General features: G+C 34.1%; 3 protein-coding genes across 4 annotated transcripts; all 3 read right to left on the bottom strand.

The window, feature by feature from the left end:
• Positions 1-965: 965 nt before the first annotated feature.
• Positions 966-5403, bottom strand: LOC108197411 (transcription factor bHLH153-like). Of its 2 annotated transcripts, none has more exons than XM_017365019.2 (6): positions 5206-5403; positions 3171-3295; positions 2419-2484; positions 2130-2195; positions 1533-1580; positions 966-1305 (listed from the first exon to the last, which is right to left on the bottom strand). In XM_017365019.2, the coding sequence occupies exons 2-6, from the start codon at positions 3264-3266 to the stop codon at positions 1177-1179; spliced, it is 405 nt and encodes a 134-aa protein (XP_017220508.1). In that variant the 5' UTR covers positions 3267-3295; positions 5206-5403; the 3' UTR covers positions 966-1176. The 2 variants fall into 2 exon arrangements, with proteins under 2 accessions (XP_017220508.1, XP_017220509.1); XM_017365020.2 differs by having other exon boundaries at positions 3171-3330; positions 5206-5346.
• Positions 5404-7388: 1985 nt separating this feature from the next.
• On the bottom strand, positions 7389-10483 carry LOC108197751 (uncharacterized). Its single transcript, XM_017365446.2, has 7 exons — positions 10142-10483; positions 9636-9707; positions 9479-9546; positions 8523-8670; positions 8327-8410; positions 7782-7874; positions 7389-7626 (listed from the first exon to the last, which is right to left on the bottom strand). The coding sequence occupies exons 1-7, from the start codon at positions 10376-10378 to the stop codon at positions 7609-7611; spliced, it is 720 nt and encodes a 239-aa protein (XP_017220935.1). The 5' UTR covers positions 10379-10483; the 3' UTR covers positions 7389-7608.
• Positions 10484-11031: 548 nt separating this feature from the next.
• Positions 11032-16155, bottom strand: LOC108197156 (COP9 signalosome complex subunit 5a). The gene is made up of 6 exons (XM_017364678.2): positions 15702-16155; positions 12871-13152; positions 12645-12792; positions 12436-12518; positions 11559-11636; positions 11032-11440 (listed from the first exon to the last, which is right to left on the bottom strand). The coding sequence occupies exons 1-6, from the start codon at positions 16098-16100 to the stop codon at positions 11351-11353; spliced, it is 1080 nt and encodes a 359-aa protein (XP_017220167.1). The 5' UTR covers positions 16101-16155; the 3' UTR covers positions 11032-11350.
• Between the last annotated feature and the right edge of the window lie 258 nt (positions 16156-16413).

Here is a 16413-nt window from a genome sequence, read left to right as displayed (position 1 = left end):
AAATATTGAATTGTCTGATCCTTGCAGCACCTGCTGAAAATTTAAAAACCAAAGAACGATATATTAGACAATAGTAAAATGGAATGGTGAAAGAAATGAAAGTTATAAATATTTTTTTCAACGTCCCAAAAAACAGAGTATTAATTTTATTCTATTCCATCTGGGTTTGCAGCCTAAATGAGAATCTGATTTTTGTTAGTGAACTCATGTCCTATCAAATTATCAATGATGGGCGTAACACATTTATATGTTAAGTTCTGCTTGTCGAGGCTTGGATTTAGGATTTATGAATTTATTATGAATTTTATTCGCGATTATAATATTTGATTTTTGAATGGGATTCAACAGTAGATTATATATCTTAAATTTAGCTTTTGTATCTATGCGATTGCAGTCTTTTAACCAATCATATTTCATGTAAATGAATTATTATAATAGTGTTTTTTATATTTTTTTTCTAAGTTGGGTCTTATTCTAATGCAAATATGTTTAAAATCTAAATTACAAATTAAAATTAAAAAAATTCTAAATCACATTGAAATATGATGCCCAAATCGGTCGTTAAAAAATGAAGAAAAATACAATGAAATCATATTTAAAAAAAAAAGCTTATCGATTGACGGGAAAAATTGTATTAAAAATGGAAGAATTATGTGGAGAGTGTTTTATTTACATGGTCTTTCTGGGTACAGACTAATTATTTTTTATTTAGATAAAAAAGTTTTCATTAATGAAAATTTGAATGCAACAAATAAAACCAACATAAATCTGTCGGCAAACCAGAAAATGATTGCTAACGTGAGTCATGAACACACATTATAAAATCCATTATTTATAAAGGAGTAATAATTAATAATTTGACATATATTTTTCAGGATAGTTTTGGGATTTTTTTGACACTTGATGATGCCAGACCCACCTACAATTATATGCATCAAACATGGTTACAGAAATATGTTTCTGAGTGAAATCAGTTCCAAATATATATAGATAAATCTCATCAGACCAATTCTGAAGGTCCGGGAACTAGAGAGGTCTTTCTAGTTCCACAGTCGACATTCACAGTGTTCACCAGGAAATTATTCACTTCTATCAGATAACTAATAACTTAACCTCTGCTAAAAGAAACCTAGTGCTTCCTTCATCCAACTGTTCAAAATTCATGCAAGGCAAAGACTAGTGTTTCGGAGAACAGTTCTTGATTGGAGCCCAGATATCAGCACCGTTGGTACCAGCAACCCCAGCAGTACATGATACTGGCACGATACATAATCCTTTGCTTCGCAAATTGTTTGTTTCCAATTCCTTCAAAAATATAGAGTGGAAGTACTATGTGATCACTTCAAATGAGCTGTTTAGAGAACGTTTAGGTTTATATATAACAGCCTACCGGATTTAAAGTTAAGATTAAGATTATGAAATCACCAGTTATGAAAGAGAAGGCATGACAAGAAAGTAGAACAAAAGATGTTCAATGGAATACTTGAACTCTAGTAGCTATTTAACGAACTGCGGATTTAGTAAAGCCTTACCTGTATATTTCTACCTGATGTACTATGGAGATAAGGAGCACTCAGCACCTGAAACATATCAGAAGTGTCACTGATATATATCAGAATACTAATATTTTGTAAATCCAAGAAATTAAAGGCGCAGAACTGTTATCTGAGAAGAATGAACATATAATTACTGTAATTATCAAACAAATAATCATGCATTGGTCCTAAAAGGTTTACGTGAAGAAAGTGAAAACAATCCAAGCAAGTAGCTGCTGGCAATCAAAAAAATTATGTCAGAAGTCATATATCTTATCTTCAAACTATTCAAGAAGTCAAGGCACAAGTAGACGACCATTTTGAAAAGGAAAAAAGGAAGGTATTTTTATCAGGGAACATATTTCCAGAGAGGAAAGAGAATATGTAAAGTGTATACGATTTTTAAAACTTAGACGAATCAGTATAGGCAGTTTTATTCATGAATATTATGGATATAGATTCGAGCACTGGGATTAGAACTTCTCCTTCTAGGTGATTACGAGGAGAATGGAGATGGACAGATTTGATCAGGGAACTCTGCTGACTGTATGGTAATATGTATAACAATTTACAAAACAAAGCAGAAGGCCAAACCTTGACTTGTTCATGTAGGAAGCTTATATAGTCCATTGCCTCTAGCAGGACTGAAGCTGTATCTGTCTGCACGAAATGTAAGACACAGTTCTGCTTATAAGATGTGTTTTTGATACTTCATATATATATAATATGTTATAAATACACAGATGTTGAGTTTTAAACACAAACATTTTGGGGTCAAACTCGGACACAAAAAGGTTAGCTTGTAACTCTTCCAGAGAATAAGCAGGAACTCTGCTATTCTCGGGGATTCACTCATAAGTTAACAGTTCTCAAATTCATGTACCTTCCCAAACGGTGAAACAAGCTGCTGAAGAGCCATTACTCGTTCACCAATCTTCTCTTTCCTATCCTGTCACCAAGAAAAATATTGCTTATTCTAACAAGATATTTACTTGTAAACACGCAAAATTACCACCATATATTCCCTTTTGCTTAGGAGAATCATAGTAATAGGACAGAACACAGAAATCTCTTGGTATGACTGTTATTTATCAAATCCTAGCATTGTTTAGAGAGGTGGCAAATTCTCTGCATAATGTTAAACATGAGTTTCCAACAAACTCAAGTTTATACAAACATGTTGCTAAGATTGTGTAGGTAGTGAAGTAAGAATACATATTTCTCTGAGATTCTGCTTCATAAAATATATATTAAGGGGATTTGCCTTATTTCTTCTTCATCATATTCAACATTTTAACTTATATGTTCAATCCTCATATTGACAGGATATAGTCCATAAAATGTGTTGCGGAGATGTTTTAAAAGAGTTGTATTAAAATACTCTTTTCTTGGAAATTTTGCTTTGCAAAATACCAACTGACTTGACATTATTTCTTCTGCATTAAATTCAACTTGATTTTATATGCCAACTTTAATTTTCAATCCTCATGTTGACAACAGAATTTATAAATTCTTTTAAAGTTACCTTTGTATGCAAGAAGCCAAGCGAGGGTGAGAGAGTGAGTGAGGGGGGGAGAGAGGGAGGGAGAGGGAGAGGGAGAGAGCCGGGGGGGGGGGGGGGGGGGAGAGAGATACCTTGGAGGATAATGATGTAGAAGTCTTATGACGCTTTGCTGTCAGAGAAGAGAGATTGCTTTGGTTGATGGAAATGGGGCTTCTCTTATGTTGCATCGTCTCACACCTTCAATGTTCTTTCCTAGCTGTGTAGGTGTTCGAAGTCATATGAATGAAATGGCTAGATGGCAGAGACACACTCAAAACAATTATGACAACAAATAGACAATCAAATTTTAAACTGCATTTCTTTCGAGAAGCATAACATATAAGGAACTATATGTCATAATCCTCATCAGATCTTCCTAACCAAGTTATAACGGTGATTAAACTAATATATGTCACCTACTACATATAAGCTTAACTGAAGCCCCTCTGGTACATAGCGTATTAACACTGGTACCATATTGATTTTAGTAATAATTAGATCAATATACGATGTCAAACTGTAGTAGAACCAGAATTACAACCCGACAGCAACTGATTTAATATGTTTGTGTATCTTTCAACTCAATGTTCACGGACAGGACTGTGCCATCTTTCAGTGCATGTTCCAGGGCCTCCTTATAATCTTATTATACTCATAGCTTTCAGTTTAATCAATCATACGTACAATTAGCATAACAAGTATATTAATATAAACTGAAACAAACTATTTTTTTTATCCTGTCATCATCAATACATATGGCACAAATAACCAACCTCAGAAACCTCACAACAAACAGCCATCGGATAATTTAAATAAATGATATTTGGAATTTACATCATCCATTGATTTAGTCAAAGAACAACTATCAAGTACGGGAAGTAGACAAGTCCAAAACGCATACCCTGGATATCTCCCTCCATAATAAGGTCCGAACCAGATAAAATTATCTTATATTATACAAACATACATTTTTTAGCTTAAAGTCCCGACTTAAAGCCACAGCCCACAAGCAAACAGGCTCATATGGAGGTTCTTTCCGCGAAGACTCTGGCTTAAAAAAGCCCACAATCCATGGCATAACTGATACTCTGATAGAATTGTGAATGAAAAAGTATAATATATAATAATGAAATATGATATCACAATAAAAATGATTGGAAACTCAGAAACAGAAGAGACAGAAAAATTCAATAATTTGGTAGACCAAGTTGATTAGAAAAAAGAGGTAGAAAATGAGAAAAAGAGTAGATAACAGTGCATAAACATAAACATCAAGTGGTCAAATGAATTCATTATTGTCTTCCTATATCCATATAAAGTCTCTTCTCCATCCAAAATTATGGCCCTGCCATCTGTCAGAGGCCATCCAAGTCTTAAAGTAACAAATGCATCAAACCAGTTTTTCCTCTCCTGACTATGTGAATCAGATTGAGAGCTACATTAATCAAAGATGTCATAAATTGGGTGGGACCGGATTCCCTATTTATTTCAAACACCTGCTTTCATTAAAGTAATTAATCATTTTAGCAGTTCATCATATACCAAAAAATTCAAGTTTATTTGCTCAAACTCAAACACATCGTTCTTAAAAGATAAATTAATAATGACATGAATACGGCTCAATATCACCCCGAATTATAACCGATGTAATTTCACCAGATTTACAAAAATGAACATGCATACTAGATATACATATAAAATTCAAGACGGACCCGAAACATGTAATGCATAAAATATACAATTAACTAAAGACGGCTAGTCCAGAACATAGGAATGATACTGGCATACATCTGGCGGGAAAAAATGTTGGGACGTGAAAAGTCCTAGAATAAGATAATTTTTTGCTGAATGACATTGTAGCAACCCGCTATATATATCAAAAACTTAGACTTAAGCCATTTAGTTTTCTGGGCTTAACATGATAAGGTAGTAACATAATATGTCAGAGACTGGACCTTAACTAAATAAAAAATGTTAAGTATGATCTTCGTAATTTATTTTACTTTTGGTTTATATTTAACATATAAGTAGGCAAGTAGATGCTACGAGGGATTTAAGAAACTACAAAGTCATTACCACAAAATTTATCAGCAAACAAAACATAAAGTTTTGTAAACAGAAAGTTACCTTGAAAGAAGCCTAGTTTGCATTACAAAAGCTGACACAACTAAGCTTTGAGTTGAACGATGAGGTAGAAGTATTATCGGAAAGTTGACCGGAGAATAACAAGTCGGTCGGAAAGCAAGCGGAGAGTTTGATGAGCGAGAGGAAGGTGAGAGGAGGGAAGGGAGTTTGAAAGTGCAGTGTGTAGGTTTATAATAGTACGAGTAAGTAGTGATATGACGCAGATAGATTAAACAAAGATGTAGCCATGTAGGATGTTAATTTTTTTTTAATTATTTTTGAGCAGTATTCGGACAGCTAATATACAACTATGAGTGAGTGAGATGGATAGAAAATATAGCAGTTGCCTCTTTACTTTCCTTCATATTACCTTTTTACCATCACTCGGTATCACCGCTTTTGGGCGGGTTCGTCCCTTTTTTTTTAAACGGAAATATTCCATAAGCATCTAAGGGTAGGGATGACAATTTTATCCAATTTTATAAATATTTCAATTTAGATTGAAAATTTTTTATTTGAATTTTTGTAAATAAATAAATATTCGATTCATTTCGATTAAATTGAATTTTTGTAAATTTGATTTTTGAATTTGAATCTAGATTGAAAATATTTGGATCTAGATTTGAAGGCATGGGTCTATAATTTAAATCACATTTTTCCTTTAAATTCTGTGTAAAAACTTTAAATTTTTGTTTGATTATATTTTTAAAAAATATATATTTAACAAATCATCCATTTTTTTAATTTTTTAATTGAAAAAGATAAATAATGTAACATATAAAATAATTTACAAATCGGTTAGATAAAAGATAATTGGCTATTGGATCGTTTTAGAGGCTTAAACTCGTACTGAAGATATACGTATTTTTATGCTCTTTTTATTCGAGTGCCGGATCATTTATTAAGTTTAGCTTGGAATTGATACGTTAATAGCTGAAAAATCGCCACTCAAACGGATAGCTATATTTGAAAAAACTTTTTAGAAATCTGTAACACTAGTCCAAATCATTATTGTCATATTAGAATCAATAATAAAAACATCTCCATGTCGAACCCTTATCTATATATAATTAATACCTGATAGGAATAAAAAATATATAAAGGTTATAGCAACTCCAAGGGGCTCTCTAAACAAGCTCCTAAGTCTAAATTTTAGGAGTATATCAAAATTTAGTGCTCCAATGGGCTCCTAGATGCTCTTTAAAAATTTAGGAGCCTACTCTCTCTCCTTTCTTTTAAAGAGCATCTAGTAGCTCTTAACTCAATATTATATTAATTTCCCTTCAATCTTCTCTCTCTTTTAGTTAACTTTTATAAAATGTGAATAAGAAGTCAAGTATAAAGAGTAGCATTGGAGTTCCCACGTTTTCTAGTGTATTAACTTACTAGGAGTCACATTTTATATTATTGTTTAAGGAATGATTTAGGAGCACCATTGAAGATGCTCTTATGTTTAGAAAAACCAAACTCTAATTGAGAATTCATCTTGTCTACAATTTGATATCAAAGTTCTTGACTCCAAATTATTTATTATCATATTTAACTCATATATTCTATTTATAATGATCTAATATAACTAAGTATAACATACTACTTTTAAAACTAGTCAATCAATATAGTCACTAACATCGAAGCATAATATATAACGAGTTTGAACAAATTTTACATAATCAATATTTTTGTATCATCTAAGTGTACCATAATAGTCAATTTCATTATAGATGCTATAACATACTCTATTTAAAATATAGTGGATCAATATATATAATCCCATCGAAGTATAATCACTTGCAAGTTTGACAAATTTTGGAGATGCTCTAAACAGAGGGAAAACAAAAATAATACTAATAAAAATAATATAGAAGGGGTGGAACCAATATTTCCTCAACATACTGGCCAAGCATAGAGCCCCCAGACCTTAACTAACACAATCAATTTAAAGAACCAAGCTCTCAAATGTATAAAGAAACTTGCTGAAATGACTCAAAATTCTGACATTTTAAATAGACAGAGAAAAAGCTTAGTTTGGCAGCAGAGAGCAAACAGAAGGAAAATTTAGGTAGATTTATATGAAGAGGATTTTACTTTAGAATAAGATAGTATATAAAAAGCTTAGCAAAATGACCCCAAGTCTTTAGCAATCTAAAAGCACAGACTATGACGAAGAAAACAAGTATTAGTAAAAATAAGCAGAAAAAGTACTTCGATATTTTTTTAGGGCATCTAAATACTACAACACCGCAAGAAAGTAATGAAAATGCTTGGTGAACTCAATATTCATATTTACAATTACTTATCAAGTTCACCAGCAAAATAGCTCAAGTTAACTGTATCATATGTTCACGGAAGCTGCTTAACCTTGAAGCTTGCCGATGCCTCAATAGGAAATTTGATGTTGAACGTCAACTAAAATTCTATTTGTCCCTGCAAAAGTAGCACAGTTTGGTTACTTGAGAATGTATCATAGACCTAATGAACATGAGAAAAGAATAACACGCAAACTGATAAGATTAGAGACAAGTGCAGCAGAAAAAAGCAAAATGGATACAACGACCATATCAAGCCATAATTTAACCAACCTGCCTCCTCCGGCTTCGGACGATGTACCACAACCTGGCCATTGCATAGCATGGAAGTAAAAAACCAGCAAGCTGAAGAAGAGATATCTGGATCTGAAATTTACATGAATAGTTGAGAAGTTTTAAAACCATAGATGCTTGATATTTAGTAATGCAATAATTGCAAAAGTAAATATAGAAGCATGATATGTTCATGCTGCTCGTATAGTAATTCTATAGTACTAGATGAAGCAAATGATTCTCAAATTAAACAGCTTTTTAAGAACCCAAGAGACTTGAATAAGAAACATGACAGGGGAGCACTTATATCATTTACTAGATACGGCCATGAAATTAAATTGAACAGCTTACAAGAACTTGAGGGCTTCCAGACCAGATAGGAACAATACTAATGGACCACTCAGTAATATATGGAATTCCCCATCCATCTCTTTTACCTAGAGTCCTAGACTATTAACAGACATGTATACTATTGGGACTAGACGTATGTGGTTGAGAAAGACTATTGATGAGCATAAAGGGAGTGAGATATAAAATTGACTTGCATTGAAGAATGTTGACGATTCCTGCATCATCCCGGAGTCTCTTGTTAACATCAGGGCTTGGCGTAAAAGCAAAATAAACATCAACTGCCAACATTAGCAAACACAAGATCACAATGTAACAATCTGATCAGCAATTTTATCTTATAATCTTTTCCCCCTTAGTTCAGACCGACATTATACTATAATTGTCACTTACAATGAAGGCCACGGGGCGGAAACACGCCACGCTTGCAGAATTTGCAACAGCATACTCTTCATATTCGGCTTGCAGAAACCGACTGTCAGCAGCAGCAAAAGCCAGAAAGTGAGGGTCCCGAAGATCAATGTTTGCACCCCAAGCTTGCCTGAGAGAAACAGCAGGAGAATGAGGCTATGATGTCACACAAAACATTCAGCCTCCTTCTAACTTATACAGCATACAACATGGCTATTCAACTATTGATAAAAGTCTAAGTTAATTACTGAAACGTCTGGATACAAGGATTTCATTTTGAATAATGGCACGCTTCTAATGACATTATTAAATTTGCAGAAAAAACATTTGGATTTTAATCAAATTTTTAAATAAACCTTAGAAATCGGGTGGAAGATACAATAAAATCTGATGGCATCAAAAACTGATGGAACTTTTTGGGCTTGTAAAGTCATGGATTGTGAGGGATTTTATTAGTGTGTTTCTGTTTTAAGAAATCTCCCCAAATCAAAAGGAATTTAAAGGATTTATATATCTTAAAGACTACACATCAACTCTCCGAGATTTTACATTAACTGAGCTAGACTCTACGTAGAATCAAAATCAGCTACAATTATAAAAATCCAAAGATTATTATTACTCCATTAAAACTTATTACAATCTGAACTAAATACACCCCCTACATTAGCACATATGATCCAACTATGCAACTTAGCTAAGATGAATACACTCCCTACATTAGTACATATGATCCAGCTATGCAACTTAGCTAAGATGAAGTTGAATAAAAAAGGTAAAAAAAATGGTAGTAAGCTGATAAGTGATACCAATCAATTAGTATATGTAAAATTTATAGATATCCCATAAGGGACTACAATAGTACATCCTAAATTGTATCCAGCACCGCGAGTTAGCAAAGAGAACACTGTATGCAAGTGGCAAGGCATGTAGTTAGTTACCTGATATCAATTGCCATGACATCAGAACTGTTTTTTGCTGGCGGAAGATCATAATTTGGTGAAAAGACCTAATTAAAAGGAACAATATATTCGACTTTAGGTAAGAAATATTTAATACACCGTCTCACAGAAAGTAGGCAACTAAAAAGCCTCATACCTGATTGCAAATTTCGCAAGTGATATCACCCTTCTTGTTGCACCATAGCTGGATGCACTTCCTATGTGCAAACTGCATTAAAGAACCACATGTTTAAAAACCAAAAGCATAATTCAATACAATAACAAGATTTGTCTTTCATTTAACATATTTTTTAGAAGTGAGTAAATCAAGAAAAAACACAAAGCAAGAAATCGACACACAGTGAGTCTGCGAGTCCAAGTGCAAGCGGAGCAGGTAATTAGTTGGTATATCAAACTAATGACAGCAGAATCCAGCTTTCACAATATTCGTAATTAACAAAAAAAAATTAAAAAAAAATAAAAAGAGAAAAAGGCCATTTTCTGAAGCAGGATTTTTGCGAAATCCATATACAAATAGATACAACATCACAGCTTCACAAGAAAAACCCAGATAATTTCACGTCAATATAAAATTCGTGTATACATATAACAGAAAGTCCACATAGTGAGCAAAAGAAAATGAAAAGATAATAAAGCAAGGACCTTTAGAGTTCCATTACAAGCACAAGGAGCTTCCATGTGATGTTGTTCATCTTCTTCTTGACAAATCCTACACTCTGAACAACAACCCACTTCCCCATTCTTCATTTCTTCCAACTTTTCAACTTGAACAACATGATGATTAGCTTCATCACTCAAAAGCCTCTCACCTCTTTCACTAACTGAATCAAAGCAAGCTGACGCTATTATCCTATCTACACACACCAGCAACTCATCCATTCTCTCTCTCTCTCTCTCTCTCTCTCTTTCTCCCCCTATATCTCTCTCCGGAGTATATTGTAAAAGAAGGAGAAAGGGAAAGTTTGGGTTTTTGTTTATGTAAGTCGCTGAGGAGAGAGGGAGTGTTGCGTTGACTGCTGGAGGCTGCGGAGTGTGGAGTACGGAGTATCTTTTTTGCCCTTAGATTGTCCTTGTGTTTACGAAATAGTCCTCTTAATTTTGCATGTTGACAATTAGGCCCTTTTGTTTTTGACAAGTAGGCCCTTTTGTCTGGGTAATTCTCGATGTAAGTTTATCGCGAGAAAAAAATTCTTATGGAAATTTTCTTTAAAAAATTCTCAAAATATTATTTCTGATGAAAAAAAAATATCCCAAAAAAATGTCACTCGAGAAAATTTTCACAGTAAATTATTTGAGAAATAAATATTTAAAAAACAAAATCCCTAAAGAATGATAAGTATGATTCTATAGATTGACGTAGGATAGAAAGTTTAAAAAATGATTGTGAATTTTAATTTTTGTATGTCATTGCAAGTTCCCAAAAGATATTTAAAATTTAATTAACATGAAATTCATCAGTTCCGATCCAAATTCTCGTGTAGTTGTCAAATATTAGAATTGATCAAATAAAATCCCGATTCACAAACAGACCATTTAAATAATTCACTCCACTTAATTAAATCATGGATTAAATATCTCATCAAACTTGGCTAAACAATTTATATTAAATGTCCAGGCAAACAAGCAAGCGATCAATGGACACGTCGGGAACTTTCTTTTGTTAAGAGGGTCTACATAAACCAAAACCAAGCTACAAATGTTCAATGTGTTTTTCTCATAATTCCAAGTACATCTAGTGCTAAGAAAAGGTAAATATTGGTCTCACTAGTAAACTGATAAAACAAGGCACGGGATAACTTGAAGGGGTAAGCATTCACCATTCTTAGATGACAAAAAGAACAACATCAGGTTTCAGCTTTCAACCATAGGTTCGGGGCCAGAAGAGTCTGCCTGCAGTTTGTTGGATTGGCGAACAGTGTTAAAAAGTATGTCCTTGATAACCTGCAAAGAAGAGAAGGCATATGTTAGACAAGCAAAAATAGGTCGAGGAAAAAAGGCCCCACAGCATTGTCCCAAAGGACTGCAGGTTTATTGTTTTGAGACAATAAAATAAACTCACCTGTGACATTAAACCATGAACTTGCTCCACGGTGATCTTTGCACTATCCCTTGTGATTTTCGCAAGTTGAGACTCTTCCTGAAATTAGTAGCATTTAAGGAAGGCGACAATACAAGTAAATACCATATATTGTTTTATAAGTATTTTAAAAGATTAAAAGACAATACAAGTAAAATACCTATAAAGTTTTATAAGGATCCCAAAAGTTTAAAAGACTACAGAAGTTAACTACCATAAATTTTGTTTAATAAGGATTTCAAAAGTTTAAGAAAAGGTGCACCTGTCTAGATTGCAAAATTAAAATGCAAACAAAACCTATAACAGCTTCATTTGCAGTATAAACTTGCACTGACTTCAAATTTTTGTAGGCAAAGGTTTAGATAAACATGATTACGGGCAATTTCACTCTATGTAATATAATCTGAAGTGGGATCGAGGGCATGAGGTTTTCCTTTCCACAAGAGTAAAGGAAGAAAAATTTAGCAAATACATTTAAGTCTACCACAGAAAATTACGTAATGCCCAAAGGCTACAATTGGTTGCAAAGGTACTCTAGTGCTAAAAGAGGAACAGAGTTCTCCCCTCCCCTCCCCCCAAAATATAAAAAGATACATATCAACTCCGATAACAAAAAAATTCATAGCAGAATAGGGAGCCTTAATATGTTTAACTGTCATATTATAGAAAACTAATTAAGTTCATGCAATTTGGTTTATTCCTTCAAATGAACAATTGTTACTATTTACACCTTACTCACTGCTCGGAGTGCCAACATTAAAGATTTTCAGTTCATACACTGTCCAAGTAGTATACAATATAGCCTTGCTAATCTGATATGAAGAGAAGGTAAGTTATGAACAAGAAAGTTCATGCTAACCTCTTTTTTCCTCTGTTGGGGTGCTATAAATGGCGCAATTCGTGAATGAGCCAATTGACTCTCAGCATGCTCCAGTTTGTCAGCTGCATAATTAAGATCATAGTATTCAGGGTTCTACATGTTATTATAATCTGGGTAGACATGCATACTAATTATCATATCTTAATTAAAGACTACAATTCCCATGCACCAAAAACTATGTAACGTACCTAAATCAGATATTTGACCAGCAACATAGTCCGCATTTCCAAGCAAAGGGGAAGAAGAAAGAGTATTCACCCAATACTTGTTCCATAATAGATCCAATAGGTGGGAATCAAGTGATGACTTAAAATATGTTATGTCCAACGAATAGTACTGATCACCAGAATTTGAAAAGGTCAGCAAATACAATCAAAAATTTCAAGAAAGCAAACACAGGGCAAACATAGGTACCTGTTTACAGTGCACGCCAAAGTCTTCAATCTTGTTCAGAGGAATAGTCTGGTATTCCGAGACAGGATCATCTGCTGGCTTATAGCCTTCAGGGTATGTACGAAAAGCCCCTATTTCAACTTTCCCAGCTGAAACAGTTCTTGTCGGATCAATAACAACTGCTAAAAAAGGCTCCTGAAACTGTTGGTTTAGCATTTGTGTTGAAACATCGATACCAGAAAGCCAGCATCCATAACCAGGATGGGAATGGTACCATCCAACAACATTCTCCAAACGTCCGGCCTGATAAGAAGATTCAAGTAAATATACAACAGATACTTCAAGGTTCAAACATTGAAACAAATAAACTATTACACGTTCCAACAATCTAAGACATCCAGAAAGTGAACATCTCACAAGCATACATGAATATTGATAGATTGACAAACTGACAATGATACTGATACACACTTTAACTAATACTAATGCTATAGAGACTAAAACAATGGCATACCATTTTTGATATACAGACATCAAGAATTACGTGTCCAGACAGTAGGGACTCAACTTCTTCACTCACATGATTATATAAAACTAGAGAAGAAGCACTGCATATTTATCTTTTGGTAATGCAAACTCACCAATCAAATTATTACTGATATCAATATTTTCTAGGAATGCTTAAACTAGCTCTAAATAAAACATGTGCTACTACAGTTATAAATAAGGTACCAAGAAGCAAAATAGTTTCACATACAACGTAAAAAATTGTAAGAGCTACTAGGGAATTTCTGCAAATTTCAGCAAACTAGCAAGATGTCATGGCTTTCTATTTAACAAGGTTCAAAAAGAGACAAACTTGTCGCCATATCAGTAGTACTTGGTTGTAGTAAAAAGGATGTGAAGTAACAAACTAAAAAATATATATAGCATCAGGGAGAAGTAAACAATTAAATATTGCTCCCCATGGAGAGATGACATATAATTTCGTACTGTGTCTTCTTTTGTTGATTTTGTTGATCATGTTAAATACTTAATTTATTTATAGAAGGATTTTCCAATTAATAATGGAACTTCAAATACACATTCTCCCTATAATGCTTTTTCAAGACTTTCTGTGACCTTTTAATGTCATGATATAGTCCTAGCTTTGAATCCCTCAGCTTTCACCATGTTTGATCTGTGACATCTCCATTAAAGACATGTTACAAAAGAGAAGGGAGGGCAATGTCTCGAATACACAATGTTATGAAGGTCTTTAAAAGAACATTTGGGATGAATGTACCTCACATTCTGCAATCACAAACGATTATCTTGTTCAAACAAAATAGAAAACCCATGTGATCAACATGTCGCTGACAAAGGAACACCAACAAACAGGATCGAACATCCATCAACCAAAACAATACAGAAAGATTACCTCCTCCACTTGCGCGCAATGGAGATAGAATAGTTGGGTCAACCATGTGCAATAGTGTTTTACATACCATATATTTACTGATTATGTTGTTAAATAACATATTAGTACTACCTATAGGCTATGAATAACAGTGCAGGGGATTAAATTTACAATGAAGTTAGTACAAGGGAAGTCAATATGGCTCCTGAGGAAGAAAGATTAATATGAGCACATAAAGCATAAATGTCTTGACTAGTGGCAACTACTCAAGCAATTAAGTTCAATTGAAGAGCTCAACTTGGTGATTGTTCATTGTTGGAAAGTCGATCCGACTTGGGTGACTAGGTGGTTGACTTGTTGACTGGTTAGTCGACTAGTGCAATACCTAGTCAAAATATAGTTTGGATTGGATAAATTGCGGAAAAGAACTTACTCTTTTATAAAACCTCAATCAGCAGCATCACATACCTTGCTGAACTAGAACTGATATTAATACATAAATGTGTGTGTAAGTATGGCTTGACTAAAACTGATAAATATGCATAACATGTGTGTCCAATGTCTGTATACATATATTTATAGTCAGCACGTAGATACATATGTATGTATATGGAAAGGAAAAAAACAAAATGTTTGTAATGCGTATTTTGTAAATAATAATATATGGGAGTTTTGAACTTTTGTTGTGAGAAACCATATATAATTACTTAGTGTATAACCTATAAGTATTAATTTGTCGACTGGTCAATGATTAGTCGCCCAACCGGACCTCCAGCCAGACCTCTATCGACTTGACTTATCACTGTGACAAAAATGGTATAAAGATCTTTTGCGAGTGGTGGCAATTATGTAATAGATAATACCAGGTAGTTATGTTGGTGCTATAATTAGTTGCACATAATTATAAGCTTTATTATCTCGTGTATATGTTTTCTATTTACTCATTCACCGACATTAAACTCTTGCAAAAATCATTTATCATAACAAAATACTCAAGTCACTAGTGATGCATAAACAAGGTTTGATGGTCTCAAAAAGGGCTTTAAGTTTCCACATCAATAACACCCATAACAAATAAACAAAGAGCAGACCTAATCAGATATCAATCTTTTCCACAAGGGTCAGCCAAAAATTCATCAGAACACACACAATTAAAACATAATACACAATAGATTTGGGAACACAAGATGAATTACTATGTAACAAAATTAAATTATTGTACAATTCTGCTCCTCAAGAGGGTCAAGCTTATTCAGACACCATGAGAGGGGGGGGGAGAAGGGGAGAGAGAGAGAGAGAGAGGGAGGGAGAGAGAGGGAGGGGGGGGGGAGCGAGAGAGAGAGAGAGAGAGAGGAAGGGAGGGAAAGGGAGAGAGAGAGAGGGAGAGGGAGAGGGGGAGAGAGAGAGAGAGAGAGAGAGAGTGAGAGAGAGAGAGAGGGAGAGAGGGCTGTACCTGCTTGTTTGTCTGAGAATAATCAACCATATACTCATAAGCATCAGCCTGAGCATTAACCCTAGTCTCCGTCCCTTCAACTGGCAATGCAAAAGCATCCATCACTATAATTGCATCCCCATCCGTCTTCCCTTGCATCAACCCCATCACCTCTATAGTCCCACCGGAGCGCGCGTGCACCACCATCTTCAGCAAAGCGAGTGCCGACACCTTGACCCTTTTAAAGAAGTGGGGGTCATTCACCCATGGCTTCTCTTGTTGAAACTTTGCTTGGACCGACTCGTCGTAGTAGAAGATTGAGTCTGTTTGTGGGGATGGTTCCATCGGAACGATGTCGTTTTCGAGTTCCCATGTCTTTTGAGCTATCGACGAAGAGGAAGAAGAAGAAATTGGATCCATTGTCAAGTAGTGATTCAATTTTTTTTAGTTTTTCCCAAGCCTCTGCTAGGTTTTATAGTTTTCATGCCCTTCAATTTGTTTTTCGCCCACATAAATAATTTTCTATTCAATTTTATTATCATTGTTGTTAACTTGTTATATATTAAACTTTTAGGATTTCTTTTTCATTTCGAAGTGTATAATTATTTTAATATTTTCAATATCACGATTATCAAATCAAATAATAGGGAAAAGTTTGGTAGAAACTAGAAATTCCTTTAATCTAAAACTATTTAGGGAAATCTACAAAACTACCTACCTTTTCTTTTATTGT

The sequence above is a fragment of the Daucus carota genome, chromosome 8 (genome assembly GCF_001625215.2).
Source record: "Daucus carota subsp. sativus chromosome 8, DH1 v3.0, whole genome shotgun sequence".
Classification (NCBI taxonomy): domain Eukaryota; kingdom Viridiplantae; phylum Streptophyta; class Magnoliopsida; order Apiales; family Apiaceae; genus Daucus; species Daucus carota.
Note: the sequence above shows the minus strand (reverse complement) of the source record. Positions and strands in the feature narration are given on the sequence as shown.

Excerpts from the sequence above, each read along its gene's own strand:
- LOC108197411 (XM_017365019.2), bottom strand. The coding sequence starts at position 3,266 with ATGCAACATAAGAGAAGCCCCATTTCCATCAACCAAAGCAATCTCTCT. Across the intron at positions 2,196-2,418 it reads TTGTTTCACCGTTTGGGAAG|ACAGATACAGCTTCAGTCCT; the intron begins GTACATGAATTT and ends CATTTCGTGCAG. Across the intron at positions 1,581-2,129 it reads TCCTACATGAACAAGTCAAG|GTGCTGAGTGCTCCTTATCT; the intron begins GTTTGGCCTTCT and ends GATATGTTTCAG.
- LOC108197751 (XM_017365446.2), bottom strand. The coding sequence starts at position 10,378 with ATGGATGAGTTGCTGGTGTGTGTAGATAGGATAATAGCGTCAGCTTGC. Across the intron at positions 9,547-9,635 it reads CTTGCGAAATTTGCAATCAG|GTCTTTTCACCAAATTATGA; the intron begins GTATGAGGCTTT and ends CCTTTTAATTAG. Across the intron at positions 8,411-8,522 it reads TCCGCCCCGTGGCCTTCATT|TTGATGTTTATTTTGCTTTT; the intron begins GTAAGTGACAAT and ends TAATGTTGGCAG.
- LOC108197156 (XM_017364678.2), bottom strand. The coding sequence starts at position 16,100 with ATGGATCCAATTTCTTCTTCTTCCTCTTCGTCGATAGCTCAAAAGACA. Across the intron at positions 13,153-15,701 it reads ATTCTCAGACAAACAAGCAG|GCCGGACGTTTGGAGAATGT; the intron begins GTACAGCCCTCT and ends TCTTCTTATCAG. Across the intron at positions 11,637-12,435 it reads CCCAACAGAGGAAAAAAGAG|GAAGAGTCTCAACTTGCGAA; the intron begins GTTAGCATGAAC and ends TACTAATTTCAG.